We start from the raw sequence: 15,821 nt of genomic DNA on the forward strand, positions 1-15,821 counted from the left end.
GTTTCTCTCTCACCTCCCCCCACCTTTTAAATCTACTCCTCAGCTTTTTTTCTCCAGTCCTGCCAAAGGCTCAACTGTACTCTTTTCCATAGATGCTGCCTGGCCTGTTAAGTTCCTCCAGCATTTTGTATGTGTTGCTTGGATTTCCAGCATCTGCAGATTTTCTCTTGTTCCACTTGTGCAATCTGTTCTTTTGTGCCAGCAGTACAGTGCAGGCACAACAAGTTACTACAAGTTACAATAGATACATAAATGAATTGTGCAAAAGAGGTATAGTGAACTTGTCTTCATGGACTGTTCAGAAATCCGATGACTGAGGAGAAGAAGCTTTTCCTAAAATGTTGAATGTGTGTCTTCTCCCTGATAGTAGTAATGAGGAGAGCATAACCTGGATGGTGAGCATCCTTAATGATGGATGCATCCTTCCTTAGGCACTGCCTTTTCAACATGTCCTCAATGGTGGGAAGGCCTGTGCCTGTAACAACATTGGTTGGGTGAACAAAATTATAAATTCCTTTGTTCTTGTTCAGACATTTAATTGCTTAAGATTGCATTTAATATTACATCTTGTTAGTTGTCCTTTAGTACCTGATTGGCTTCATAAAAAAACATTGTAATGTTGGTAGAACTATGTTGTAGTTATTACCATATTAATGGATTTAAGTGAGCTTGTTTATTTATTGCAAAATACAGTTATATGGGAGACAGGGTTTAAGGGTCGGCACAATATTGTGGGCTGAAGGACCTGTACTGTGCTGTACTATTCTATGTCAATGTCTATAAAATTATCACTTTAAGTTGATGTACCAACTAATGCATGGTGGACTTCAGCTCTACAATTTACTGAGTTGTAGGGATTTCAACAAGTCTATTTTCAAAACAAAGACTTTCATTACTAAGACCAGACTGAAGTATCAATTGAGTATTTAAAATTGTGAAGAGGACAGGGAATGATTGGGTCACTTTAACATGCATAAGTGTGTTGTTATTTCCTTCCAGTCAAATTTAAACATTGATTGCTTGCATTCTAGTTTGCCTCAGAAAACAGGCAACATTTGGCAGTAAAAGATATCTGTCAGGAAGCAACAACTAAGCAGGAAGCTATGATTACAGGACTTTACATATGCTCGGACTGATTATTTAGTTTGATGAAATTTCCAATTTCAGTGTCTTGTGTTTTCAGAAAGTTTTCCAGACTATTTAAAGCATGCTTCAGAAATGAATTTGGCTGTGGTAACTCCATAGAGGTTGGCAGCTCTAATGCAGGGTTATTAATCTCTGTTACCAATAAAATTAGTGGGCTTCTTAAATTGCTTTGTTATTCAGCCACCGTCGTTCAAAGTGGAATTTTTCCTAATTTCAGCTAATCCATTCCCCACCCCCTATGTTCTTGTCTCTTCGCCCAGGTTCTCTCTCCTTCAGTTTGCATTTTTGACACTTCCTCATTCCCCATCCCCACCCCTATCTGGATTCCTCACTCTCTACAAAAGAAAGTACACCTGTAGGGTCTGAAATGGCAGTGGTACATTTTGCTGTTATATCTCTCTTCTTTCTGGGTCTTTGCGGGCCATCTTGCATTCCAGCATTGCAGTCTTTGCTGCAGTATCTTTGATATTAATATTGATAAAATTTGCTGCTGGATTAGTTACTTCCATGCTCATGGGTATAGTGCTAAAGTCAATGCCTAGCAAAGATAGCAACATCTCTTCATTCGAACCAAAAAAAAATTAATTAAAAACCATTCATTCAATTTTTCTAGAGACAAGAAAAGCTGCAGATGCTGGAAATCTAAAGCAACATGCACAAAATGCTCAGCAAGCCAGGCAGCATCTCTGGACATTGACATTTCAATGTCAACTTGGCAATTTTCGTAGACTTTTGAGACTTAAAAATCCATTCAGGAAATTGGGTACTTCTGTCTCAAATTGTATTAAATTTACCCATTTCAACAGGCATTTAATTAAGAGTGGAACATTTGTTATGGCTTGGTGTTGCACAGGCCAACCCACACAAATAAAAAGAAAAGGCTTCTTTCCTTGAAGGTTATTGGGTTTCCTAGGTCAGATTTAAATGAATTTTGCTGGTTCATTAGTCCTGGTCTGTATTCCATCTAAACAGCCACAGTGCTACTGTACAGTGATTGGCTGTACATTATCTTTCATTTTATGTGTAGCATCAAAGAAAAACTCTCTTCCTTCCTTTGCATAAAACAGTTGTATTTATTAGAAGAACTAGAGCATCCTAAGGTTAGTTGTGATTTTGTGGTTCTCACCTTCCTGTTTTAGACAATAAGACATAGGAGCAGAATTAGGCCATCTGACCCATCGAGTCTGCTCCACCATTCAATCATGGCTGATCCTTTTTCTTCCTCTTCCTCAACCCCCATTTTCCAGCCTTCTCCCTGTAACCTTTGATGCCATGTCCAATCAAGAACCTATCAATCTCTGCCTTAAATACACCCAGCGACCTGGCCTCCACAGCTGCATGTGGCAACAATTTCCACAAATTCGCCGCCTTTTGGCTAAAGAAATTTCTCTGCATCTCTATCTTGAAATGGCACCCCTCTATCCTAAGGCTGTGCCCTCTTGTCCTAGACTCTTCCACCATAGAAAACATTTTTTCCCACATCTACTCTGTCTAGGCCTTTCAACATTCGAAAGATTCATCCTTCTGAATTCCAGTGAGTAAAGATCCAGAGCCATCAAACGTTCCTCATATGATAACCCTTTCATTCCTGGAATCATCCTTGTGAACCTCCTCTGGACCCTCTCCAATGCCAGCACACCTTTTCTAAGATGAGGGGCCCAAAACGGTTCACAATACTCAAGGTGAGGCCTCACCAATGCCTTTTGAAACCTCAGCATCATGTCCTTGCTCTTGTAGTTCAGACCTCTTGAAATGAATGCTAATATTGCATTTGCCTTCTTCACCACTGACTCACCCTGCAAGTTAACCTTTAGAGTGTTCTGCACAAGCACTCCTAAGTCCCTTTGTATCTCAGATTTTTGGATTTTTTCCCCATTTAGAAAATAGTTTGCACATTCATTTCTACTAACAAAGTACATGACCATGCATTTTCCAACATTGTATTTCATTGCCACTTTCTTGCCCATTCTCCTAATCTGTCTTAAGTCCTTCTGCATCCTGTCTGTTTCCTCAACGCTACCTGCCCCTCCACCAAACTTTATATCATCTGCAAACTTGGCAACAAAGCCATCTGTTCCATCATCTAAATCATTTATATACAACATAAAAAGAAGTGGTCCCAACACCGACCACTGTGGGACACCACTAGTCACTGGCAGCCAACTAGAAAAGGATCCTTTTATTCCCACTCACTGCCTCCTACCAATCAGCCAATGCTCTAACCATGTTAGTAACTTTCCTGTAATACCATGGGCTTTTAACTTGGCAAGCAGCCTCATATATGGCACCTTGTCAAAGGCCTTCTGAAAGTCCAAATATACAACATCCACTGCATCCCCTTTATCTATCCTACTTGTAATCTCCTCAAAGAATTCCAGCAGGTTCATCAGGTAGGATTTTCCCTGAAGGAAACCATGCTGACTTTATACTATCTTGTCCTGTGTCACCCAATTACTCCATCACACCATCCTTAACAGTTGACTCCAACATCTTCCCAACCACTGAGGTCAAGCTAACTGGTCTATATTTAACTTTCTGCTGCCTTCCTCCTTTCTTAATGATTGGAGTGACTATTGCAATTTCCAGTCTTCTGGCACCATGCTAGAGTCCAATGATTTTTGAAAGATCATTTCTAATACTACAATTAGTGATGTGGAAAATTTCAGCACCTACCTTGCAACTGATTTGTTAGACATAGAAATACAGGTGTTTTGGAACACAATTATTTAAGATCCTATAGTGTATTATTGGATTCTGTATGAAGTATTATTACACAAAATATTCTGGAAATTATGCTGAAGAACTTGCCGTTCCAAAAAATATTTATCTTCTTTCCTCCTCTAAAGGTGTAAATGGCATGATGAGCATGACATAGTGTATTGTGCATTAGCAACAACCAAGAAATATGCGTAAGTTAACATCTTCCAGTAAAATCGCTCAATCTACTTTTGGAATGTGGATAAGGTAGTCAATAGCAGTATATCTTACTGAAAAATATGTTCAGTATTTATTTCCATGTCCTGTAGAAATTGAATTTTTTGGTTTTAGTTCTTGGTTTCTGTTACTAAAATATGTACTGGCCATGATAACCCAGCTGACAAATTTCTAATAGTGTCCATTATCTGTGTATCATGATACCCAGGAAACAGGAATAGTATCAAGTGTCACATATGGGAAAATGTGAAGTGTTGCAACCTTGGGGGACAAACCAGGGTGGGGTAGGACATACACAGTGAACAGTAGGGGACTGAGGATTGTGAAAGAACAGAGGGGTCTGGGATTATAGATCCTTAATTCTTTGAAAGTGGTGTCATAAATAAATAGGGTTATAAGGAGAGCTTTTGGCACATTGGCCTTCATAAATCAAAGTATGGAGTGCAGGAGTTGGGATGTTGGAGTTGTATAAGATGTTGGTAAGTACAAATTTGGAGTATTGTGTGCAGTTCTGTTCACCTACCTACTAAAAAGATATCAATAAAAAAATGTACAACAGTGTTGCCTGGAATTGAGGACCTGAATTGCAAGGAAAGTTTGAATAGGTTAGGACTTTATTCCTTGGAGCATAGGAGAATTTGAGTGATTTGATAAAGGTATTACAAAGTTAGGAGTGGTATATGTTTTTTTTCTGCTGAGGTTAGGTGACTCTAGAAGTTAAGGGTGAAAGGTGAGATATTTAAGAGGGAACTTCATTCAAAGAATGGTTTGAATGTGGAATGAGCTGCCAGCAGCAGTGGTGAATACAGTATTTAAGAGAAATTTGGGTATGTACGTGAATGGGATGGGTATGGAGGGCTGTGATCCAAAAGCGGATTGATGATATTAGGCAGAATAATAGTGCAGCACAGTCCAGGTTGGCTGAAAAGCCTGTTTCTGTGCTGTAGTGCTTTGTAACTCTATGTCCAGTTTTACAGAATCACAGAAGTGTGAAGCCTAGAAATATTACACCTCTAAAGGAATTCAGCATTCTTTGCTGTATTACATAATTGCCAATTGTTTCTAAAAACTTTCCATTTATATACCCTTCTTGTGACAATTGTAGCAGGTGAGAGCAACATGTTTTAATACCCAATTTCAGTGAACTGTTTGCACTGTGGTGTCATTATATTAAACTATTTCCCATGCTCTGCCCACAATGCATTGAAGCCTTTTTAATTAATGCATAGGAATGTCATTTTCCAATCAAGCGTCTGTTATAATTTGTTTCAGTAAATGTAAGTTAGTGCCCACGAATTGTAGAAATGTGAAGTTTAATGATTTGATGTTTATTTCAGATACTGCATCAGTGATTCATTGTCTTCCATTTATAAATTTGAGATAACAGCAGCACACATTCCAAAAAGAGAGTTCACCTACGGCACCATATTGAATCCTAAAGTATTGGTATTGGACCATTCTTGCCAGGTAAAATACTGTGGCATTTTATTTTCTTTTTGGGTGATCGAGGATTTGACTGAATTTGTTCTTCCTCTTTGAGAGTAAATTTAAGTGACTTTGCCAACAAATCGATAACACATGCATCTGAATTACAGAGAATTGTAAATGTTTGCATTTTAAAATGAGATTTCTGATTTATTCCATTAGTGAAGACTTCTGTGTGTTAGATATTCCACTTGGAATCTTAACTTGGGGTTGGTATGGTAGATAACTACTTGCATGCAGCTGATTTGTAACTCCTGACCAACAGTCATATTTTCAAAATGGTGCTTTAGAACAAAAGATATGTTGAACAATTAGTGTGCGATTATTTGCCACCATTTCACCTATAATGGTCACTGTTATTGGCATTAATTTGCAGTCTCTACATAACCTGCCTGAGTTGTTTTCTAGAATGCACACTTCTGAGATTCAGCATTTTTTCTAGTATAAAATCTATGTTTGTGTTTGCATGATGAAAGAAATATATATAATTACATTATCAAAATGTTCCTTCTCTAATTAATAGCTAAAAGAAATCAATCTGGATGATGATTAGTAGAACTACAAATCAAAACTTTTTAAAAAATCATTAATCCTATTAAGCAATTACTCCAATCCCATTAGATAAAATAGATCCTTTATATTAATGCTGACCAACAAGGCCGTCAATTCAGCATGTCCTCTCTGTTGAGCAAGCAGATATGTTTGGATAGAATTATTTGCTAGAGGGAACAGGTTTGTGGAATTTCATATCTCCATAGTTGTCAGTTGAAACAAACTTTGTAAGTCCTGACGAAGGGTCTCAGCCCGAAACGTCGACAGCGCTTCTCCCTATATATGCTGCCTGGCCTGCTGTGTTCCACCAGCATTTTGTGTGTGTTGTTTATAAATCCATCTTGAGCAGATTGTCAGGAATCATCTAATAGCGTTATAATGGCAGAAAACAGACTTGAAAACTAAAATTGCTGGTAAAATACAGGCCAAGCAGCATCTGTAGATGAAGAAGCAGTTAACTTTTCAGATTAAGACAATTCAAGGATTGAGTTTTAGCTAGCATTTCCTGTTTTCATTTCAGATTTCCAATCACTGCACTTGAATCTTTTATTTATTACAGTAAACAAAGTTGGGCGTTTCAACAGATTAGAAAAGTATGTTAAAGTACAAGGGAAGTAGAGCTTAGGAGAAGTTATTGAAATCTCCAGAATGAGAAAAGAGAAACTTTAAAAAAGGTTAAATAGAAACAAATTTGAAAAGTCATGGCAAATACAGGTCTAAATGTGTTATTTTAAGTTACACAGCATACAGTGCAAAGTAGATGGGCTTACAACACAGTTAGAAATTAGCAGGTGCAACATTGAAGGTTTAACAGACTGTGATTGAAAGAAGATCATAACTGAGAATTAAACATCCAAGATACACATGCTGTTGAAAAAACAGGTAGGTGGGCAGAAGGGATGGGATGGCTCTGTTGGTTTAAAAAAAATGAAATTAAATCCTTAGCAAATAATGACATAAGATCAGAAGACGTAGGATCATTATGAATTACAAGGGTAACACCTCCCTTATGGCAGTTGTTTACAGGTTTCCAAATGCTAGCCAGGATGTAATGTATAAATTACAACAGAAGATGGAAAAGACTTTTCAGAAGGACAATTTTACTGTAGTAATAGGGTATTTCAGTATACAGGTAGATTGGGAAAATCAGTTTTGCACTTGATCCCAAGTGAGGGAATTTGTAGAGAGCCTATAAGGCGACTTTTTAGAACAGCTTATGGTTGAGTCCACGAGGGAAAAGGCAAATCTGCAATAAACCAGATTTGATTAAGGAACTTAAGGTAAAGGAACCCTGAGGAAACAGTGATCGTAATATGATAGAATTCATCCTACAGTTTGAGCGGAAGAAGCTAAAGTTGGATATTACAGTTGAGTAAAGATAACTAAAAAGACATTGTAGAGGAGCTGACCAGAGTTGATTGGAATGATACCGTGGCAGGGATGACAATAGAGCAGCAATAGCAGGAGTTTCTGGGAGTAATTAAGAAGTCACAGGATAATTTCATCCCAACGAAGAAGCAGCACTCTAAAGGGAGGATGAAGCAATCATGGCTGATGAGGGAATGACAGCATAAAAACAAAAGAAAGAGCATACAGTTTTTAAAAACATGCAGGATTTTTGAGAATTGAAAGACTAAAAACAGAGGCAATAAAAAAGTAATAAGGGAAGAAAAATTTTTTAGAAAAAGTTAGCTATGCAATAATATAAAAGAGGATACCAAAGATTTTCTTTAGATGAGTATGAAAGGCAGGAGTGGATATCAAACCACTGGAAAATGACACTGGAGACTGTCGGATGAACTGAATACGTACTTTATGCCAGTGTTCACTATGGAAGACACCAGCAACATGCTGGAAATTCGAGAGAGTTGTGGGCAGAAGTGGGTGTAGCCACTATTACTAAGGAGAAAGTGCTTGGAAAGCTGAAAGGTCTGAAGGTAGGTGGACTACACCCCAGAGTCTGAAAGAGGTAGCTGAAGAAATTGTGGAGTCATTAGTAGTGACCTTTAAAGACATTTTAGTCTATTATTAAGGATGTGGTATCAGGGTACTTGGAAGCACGTGATAAATTAGGTCAAAATCAGCATTATTTCCTCGAGGGAAAATCTTTCCTGATAAGTCTGTTGGAATTCTTTGAGGACATAACAAGCAGGATAGACAGCAAGTCAGTGGATGTTATTCTCTTGGATTTTCTGAAGGCCTTTGTCAAGGTGCTGCACATGATGCTGCTGAACAAAATAGGAACGTGTGGTATTAAAGGAAAGGTACTAGCAAGGGTAGAAGATTGGCGGACAGGCAGAAGGCAGAGTGGGAATAAAGACAATCTTTTCTGGATGGCTGCTGGTGATTAGTAAAGTTCCGCAGGGGTCAGTGTTGGGTCTGCCACTTAGTGTGTTATATGTTGGTGATCTGGATGGATTTATGATTAGGTGTGTGGTTGATATAAAGATAGATGGAGGAGCAGGTATTCAGCAGAAGGACTTGAATAGGTTGGGAGAATAGGCAAAGAAGTGGCAGTTAGAATACAGCCTTGGGAAGTATATGGTCATGCACTTTGGTAGAAAGAGTAAAGAGATGGACTATTTTCAAAATGGGCAGAAAATTCATAAATTGGAGTTGTAAAGGGACTTGGTAGTTCTAGTGCATGAATCCCTAAATATTAACTCTCAGATTGACTCAGTACTGAGGAAGGCAAATACAACGATAGCTTTCATTTTGAGAAGACTGGAATGTAAAACCAAGGCTGTAATGCTGAGGTTTTATAAGGCATTGGTCATTCTAAGCTTGGAATATTTTGAACTGTTTAAAGTCCCATGTCTGAGGAAGGATGTGCTAGCATTGGAGATGTTCCAAAGGAGGTTCACAAGAATGATCTTGGATGATGTATGAAGAGAGTTTGATGGTTCTGTGCTTGTACTAGCTAGATTTTAGAAGGATGAGGGAGAATCTCATTAAAACCTACCAAATATTGAACACACACTGCCTGGCCTGCTGAGTTCCTCCAGCATTTTGTGTGTGTTGCACATATTGAAAGGTCTGGATAGAGTGGACATGGAGATGATGTTTCCAGTACTGGGAGAATAGGACCTGAAGGTGCAGCCTCAGAATAAAACAATATTCCTTTAGAAACAAGAGAAAATCTGCAAATAGTGGAAATCAAGCAACACACACAAAAGTACTGGAGGAACTCTGCAGGCCAGGCAGCATCTATGGAAAGGAATACAGTTGACATTTTGGGCCAAGACCCTTCAGCAGGACTGAAGTCGGAGTAAGTAAGTGGGAGGAGGGAATGAAGAAACACAGGTTGAAAGGTGAAACTGGGAAGGAGGGGTGAATTAAAGAGCTGGGAGGTTGATTGGTGAAAGAGATACAGGGCTGGAGAAGGAGGAATCTAAGAGGAGAAGACAGAAGGACATGGAAGAAAGAAAAGGGGGAGGAGCACCAGAGGGAGGTGATGGGCAGGTAGTGAGGTAAGGTGAGTGAGGGGAATGGGGAATGGTGAAGGAGGGGGTTGGGGCATCACCTGGAGTTTGAGAAATCAATGTTCATGCCATCAGGTTGCAGACTACCCAGATGGAATACAAGTTGCTTCTCCAACCTGAGTGTGGCCTCATCATGAGAGTAGATACGGCCATGGACTGGCATATGAGAATTCACCTCACCTGGAAGGACTGTTTGGGTCCCGAATGGTAGTGAGAGAGGAGGTGTAGGGCGCTACATCAATGACTGCATTCGTGCTGCTTCCTACACCCACGCAGAGCTCAATGCCTTCATCAACTTTGCCTCCAACTTCCACTCTGTGCTCAACTTTACCTGGTCCATTGCAACACCTCCCTCCCTTTCTCAATCTTTCTGGGCAGATAGCTTATCTACTGATTTTTTTTTTATAAACCCACCGACTCGCAGAGCTACCTGAACTATACCTCTTCTTGCCCTGTTGCTCGTAAAAATGTTCTCAATTCCTCCATTTCTGCCGCATCTATACTCAGAATGAGGCTTTTCATCCCAGAACTAAAGAGATGTCCTCCTCCATCAAAGAAAGAGGCTTCCCACCATCAACGTTGCCCTGAACCGCTTCTCTTCCATTTCACACAGGTCTGCCCTCACTCAGACCTCCTGCTGCCACACTAGGGATCGAGTTTCTCTTGTCCTCACCTACCACCCCACCAGCCTCCATATCCGACACATAATTCTCTGTAACTTCTGCCATCTCCAACAGGATCCCCCCAACAAGCACATCTTGCCCTCCTCCTCCAGCGTGTTTTCTGCAGGGATCACTTCCTATGCGACTCCCTTGTCCATTTGTCCCTCCTCACTGATCTCCCTCATGGCACTTAGCCTTGTAAGTGGATTGAGCACTACACCTGTCCCTACACCACCTCCCTCACTACCATTCAGGGCCCTAATCAGTCCTTCTAGGTGAGGCGACACTTTATCTGGGCAAGTTGTTGGAGAAGATCCTGAGAGACAGGAATTATGAGCACTTGGAGAGGCATAATCTGATTAGGAATAGTCAGCATGGCTTTGTCAAGGGCAGCTCATGCATTATGAGCCTGATTGAATTCTTTGAGGATGTAATAAAACATATTGATGAAGGTAGAGTAGTGGATGTAGTGTATATGGATTTCAGTAAGACATTTGATAAGGTTCCCCATGCAAGGCTCATTCAGAAAATAAGGAGGCATAGGATCCAAGGAGACTGCCTCTGCTTTGTGGATCCAGAATTGGCTTGCCCACAGAAGGCATAGGGTATTTGTAGATGGTTCGCATTCTGCATGGAGGACAGTGACCAGTGGTGTTCCGCAGGGATCTGTTCTGGGACCCCTCCTCTTTGTGATTTTTATAAATGATCTGGATAAGGAGTAGAAGGGTGGGTTAGTAAATTTGCTGATGACACAAGTTGGGGGTGTTACAGATAGTCTGGAGGGTTGTCAGAGGCTACAGTGGAACATCGACAGGATGCAGAACTGGGTTGAGAATTGGCAGGTGAAATTCAACCGAGATAAGTGTGAAGTGGTTCATTTCAGTTAAGTCAAATTTGAAGACAAAATATAATAATGGTAAGCCTCTTGACAGTGTGGAAGGTAAGCAAGGTCTCAGGGTCTATGTCCATAGGACACTCAAAGCTGCTGTGCAGATTGATAGTGTTGTTAAGAAGGCATATGGTGTGGGATTGAGTTCAAGAGCCGTGAGGTAATGTTGCAGCTTTCTAAGACTTAGACCCCACTTGGAGTACTCTGTTCAGTTCTGCTCACCTTACTACAGGAAGGATGTGGATATTGTAGAGAGAATGCAAAGGAGCTTTACAAGGAGTTTGCCTGAATTGAAGAGCTTGCCTTATGAAAATAGGTTGAGTGGCTTGGCCTTTTTTCCTTGGACTGATGGAGGATAAGAGGTGACCTGATTGAGGGTGGATAAGATGATGAGAGGCATTAATCGTGTCGATAGCCAAAGGCTTTTTCCCTGGGCTGAAATGGCTAACATGACAGGGCAGAGTTTTAAGGTGCTTGGAAGTAGGTACAGAGGGGATGTCAGGTAAGTTTTTCACATGGACAAAAGTGGGTGCATAGAATGCACTGGCAGAGACAGTTGTAGAGGTGGACACAAATGAGTCTTTTAAGAGACTTCGATAGATACATGGAGCTTAGAAAAATAGAGGGCTATGTGGTTAGGAAATTCTAGGCAGTTTCTAGAGTAGGTTACATGGTCGGCATAACATTTTGGGCCAAAGGGCCTGGAATGTGTTGTAGATTTATATGTTCTTTGTTCTGTTTACTGTATCCGGTGCTCACAGTGTAGCCTCCGATGCATATTGGGAGACTGCTTCACCGAACACCTGTGCTTTGTCCGCCAGAAAAAGTGGGATCTCCCAGTGACCACCCATTTCAATTCTACTTCCCAGTCACAACCTCCTACTGTCACGATGAGGCCACACTCGGGTTTGAGGAGCAGCACTTTATATTCTGCCTGGTTAGCTCCAAACCTGATGGCATGAATATCTATTTCTCAAAATTCCAGTGATTTCCTAGCCCCTGCAGCCCCCTTCACCATTCCCCATTCCCATTCCCCTCTTGCACCTTAACTCCTTATTCCTCTCATCACCTTCATCTGGTGCCTCCCCCTTCTCTTTCTTCCATGTCCTTCTGTCCTCTCCTGTCAGATTCCACCCCACCCACCAGCCCTGTATGTCTTTCACCAATCAACTTCCCAGCTCTTTACTTCACCACTCCCTCCTTCCCAGTTTCACCTATCACCTTGTAGTTCTTCCACTCCTCTGCCTGTGTTTTAACTCTACTCCTAATCTTTTTTTCTCTAGTCCTGCTGAAGGGTCTCTGCCCAAAACATCAACTGTATTCTTTTCCATATATGCTGCCTGGCCTGCTGAGTTCCTCCAGCATCTTCAGTGTTTTGTTTGTGCTTGAGCATCCCTTTAGAACAGAAATGAGGAGGAATTTCTTTAGACAGAAGGTAGTGAGTGTTGGCAGTTCATTTCCACAGACAACTTTGGAAGCCAAGTTACTGCGTATATTGAATTCTGATTGAATTGTGGAGCTGACTCAATGAGTAACATAGCCTAGTTCTACTGCTGTATGATCTTAGGATAAAACATTCATGAGATGGTCACTGGATTTTCTTTTTTGAAGAGGTAATAATTTAGGAGGGGGTAAAAATCATAAGCAACCTGGAAGGAAGTGTTAACTGATTTTGTTTAATAAAGCAGAAGTCATAGTTGTAAATAACTTTCTGATTTTTGTTAAAAGCAAACAAAAGTCCCAGAGAATTTGACCAGACATTATTTTCATTCGCCCTCTGATCGCATTTCCAGTGGTAAGTGAAATTATTTTTTGAAATGTTTTCATTTATCATGTATTATTGTCATACAAAACCTACTTCATACTTCAACAAAATATACATACTTCCATTTGGTTTGAACTTCTACCTGTTTCATTTTTTGGAAAAAGAAAATTTCGGTATATGGTGGCCATTAATCGCTGAAAAGCGTCAGCTCTAGAATAGCGTGGGATCTGCAACTTATTTAAAACACTAAGTTTATTTGGCCTTTTTAGCTAAATTATAATGTTTTTTATTCTTTAATTATTTTTCAATGCCTGTTTAAATTCTGGTAGCTAGAGCAAGGCTAAGTATTTGTGTTTACCCCCTATCAACACATCAGGGGTGTTATTGGAGGTAGAACTGCTTCATTGTACTATATGTAACACAAGTGTGCCATGTCCTAGTGCCAGCAGAACAAGTCCTCGGCATCAAACCCATGTAATTTTGATTTGAGCTTACTCTTTTATTAATTACAGGCAACTATTCACTACTACTAGTACCTGACTCAATAAAGGGTATGATGCTAAAAATTAATGGTTAAATTCTATAATGATAACATGTATTTTCCAATAATTTGTTAGGAAGTAAATTCTGATGTTTTTATGAGCATTAAGATTCAGTAAGATTCTCTTCTTTTACAATGTAGGTAAAAATAGTGCTGTGGCATCCAATTTGATGGATTACCCCTTTGCAGCTCAGTTTGGGAGAGGGAGAGGTGCTCTTGCAGCTCGGCTGAATTTTCCATCCCACTCACCATCAGGATTTCAGCAATAAATAGATTTAATTATCATCAAATCGGTTAAAGAAAGACAAAGCCATTTGGTGTTCAGCTCTAACTTTGTGTGTATGCACAAAAACATACACAATACTAGAATAAAAGTATAAAACAGAATGTAAAGCCTAGTAATGGACCAGTCTGCATAGAAGAGAGTTTTTCTGCAAATGGAATGTTCAAATTAAGATTTGCAAATTATATTAATAGTAGAATAATTTCTTTTACTGGACAAATGCCACGGAGTGATTTTCTTAATTTGTTTTGTGTTTTATTGGTCAAGTTCCTGAACTTGTTCCTGTAAAAGTTGTTAAATAAAATATTTGACAACAGTGTGCTTTGGTGATAATTTATAGAGAATTACTTTTAAGTTTTAAGAATCTACTTTATAAAGGAAAACCTTATAGCTAAATGATGCTATACCAATTGGCAGATGGAAACTTGTGTTTGCACACTTTATCAAATGAGCTGAACTGAATTTAACTAGCTAGCCAGGTGTGTAGTGTGGTGGAGAGAAGGGGATTGAAAAGGACAGACCTTTACTGTGTGTTTTAGGAATTCAATTTTCAAGCTAGTTCTCAATTTTTAAGTGTTATGTTCTCCATATATAGAGAAATATTTGGCAATCTATAGAGGAACTTCGGGAAGGAGCTGTATTCAGGATTCAAGATTGTTTAATATCATTTCCAATACGCAACTATGAAGGAGAATGAAATAATTGTTATTCCTGATCTAATGCAGCACAAAAACACAGATAAAGAACAATACATAAATGTATATCATACATACACTATGTCCATAAAGTGATGCTAGACTCAGGAGTATCAATACATAACTGACAGGAAATGATGAAGTACTGGTGATAGGAGGTGTGGAGGGGTGGGTGCTCTGATCAGCCTTACTGCCTGGAGAAAGTAAGTTTTTGAGTCTGGTGGTCCTGGCATGGATGTTACATAGCCTCCTCCATGATGGGAGTAGGACAAGGAGTCCATGAGTAAGGTGAGTGGGATCCTTCCTGAGTTACTGTCCCTTTTCCTGCACCTTTCTGTATATATGTCTTTGATGGTAGGTAGGCTGGTGCTGGTGATGCATTGGGCAATTTTGACTGCCCATTATAGAGCCTTCCTGTCTGCTGCAGTGCTGTTTCTATATCATGCATTGATACAGCATGTGAGAATTCTCTGAACTGTGCATCTGTAGAAGGATGTGAGTATTGATGTGCATTGTCCAGCTCTCTTAAGCCTTCTTTGAAGGTAGAGGCATTGATAAGCTTTCCTGATTGTGTGGGATGTGTTCTTTGACAATGAAAAGTTGTGCAAGATGTATACTCCCAAGAATTTGAAACTACTCGCAGTTTCCACTGCTGCACAGCCAATGTAGAAACTGGTGTGAGTGGTACTAGTTCTGAAGTCCTGAAGCAAAGTTCTGGTAAATTATCAATGCAAACAAGGAAGCGGTAGGTGAGGGTGAGTCGAGGGTTGGAGTGTGCCGGTGTGAGGCAAAGTCGGAGCGAGGTTGAGACATGTTTGAGATGGAGACGAGTCGGAGTGAAGTCAAGGCATGTTTGAGATGGAGTCAGAGCAAGCCAATAAAGGAGAGGTAGATTCAGAGCCCATCCACCTAAGTTGAGAGTGAGGTTGGAACGATTTAAGGGCCAGGCCAATATGAAAAGGTCGGGTACAGGCCAGAATGTGGTGGCGGGGTCCAGGCCCTAGTGTGAGGAATGACCCAATGTTTAGACTATTTAAATGCCAGGCTGGATGGATTGAAAAGACAGGATGTCAGGACCAGAGGTGAAGCTCAGGCTGATTCTGCTCGCTGCTGCACAACATTTACTCCACTCTTTGAGGTGCTTAGTTTTAAAATGGTTGCCAAGAAAGATGGAACTGGTGCACAGGATTAAGTCCAGAACTGGGGCAGGGCCAACTTTGAGAGCATTAGGCTGGATCTAGCTAGGGTTCACTGCATGACTCTTTAAAAACAGAGGAACTGTTGGCAAGTGGCAGGATTTTAAAAAGATCATATCACGAATCCAGGGTCCACATGTTCCTCTTAGGGTGAATGGTGGATAGACTAAGTTCACTGAACCCTGGCTGAT

The 15,821-nt window shown here is 40.1% G+C and overlaps 1 protein-coding gene across 5 annotated transcripts in view; it reads left to right on the forward strand.

Moving 5' to 3' along the window:
* The window catches only part of LOC140727677 (protein maelstrom homolog), a 124,476-nt gene extending 110,443 nt beyond the window's left edge, over positions 1-14,033 (forward strand). For 4 of the 5 annotated variants that reach the window (XM_073045320.1, XM_073045321.1, XM_073045317.1 and 1 more), the window contains 4 exons: positions 3,993-4,055; positions 5,418-5,547; positions 12,879-12,945; positions 13,598-14,033. In XM_073045320.1, coding sequence (XP_072901421.1) covers positions 3,993-4,055; positions 5,418-5,547; positions 12,879-12,945; positions 13,598-13,725 — 388 coding nt within the window. In that variant the 3' untranslated portion in view covers positions 13,726-14,033. The remainder of the gene's footprint in view (positions 1-3,992; positions 4,056-5,417; positions 5,548-12,878; positions 12,946-13,597) is intronic. The other variant, XM_073045319.1, reaches the window with a different exon arrangement.
* Positions 14,034-15,821: the final 1,788 nt, after the last annotated feature.

Source organism: Hemitrygon akajei, chromosome 5 (assembly GCF_048418815.1).
Source record: "Hemitrygon akajei chromosome 5, sHemAka1.3, whole genome shotgun sequence".
In the NCBI taxonomy this organism is placed as follows: Eukaryota; Metazoa; Chordata; class Chondrichthyes; order Myliobatiformes; family Dasyatidae; genus Hemitrygon; species Hemitrygon akajei.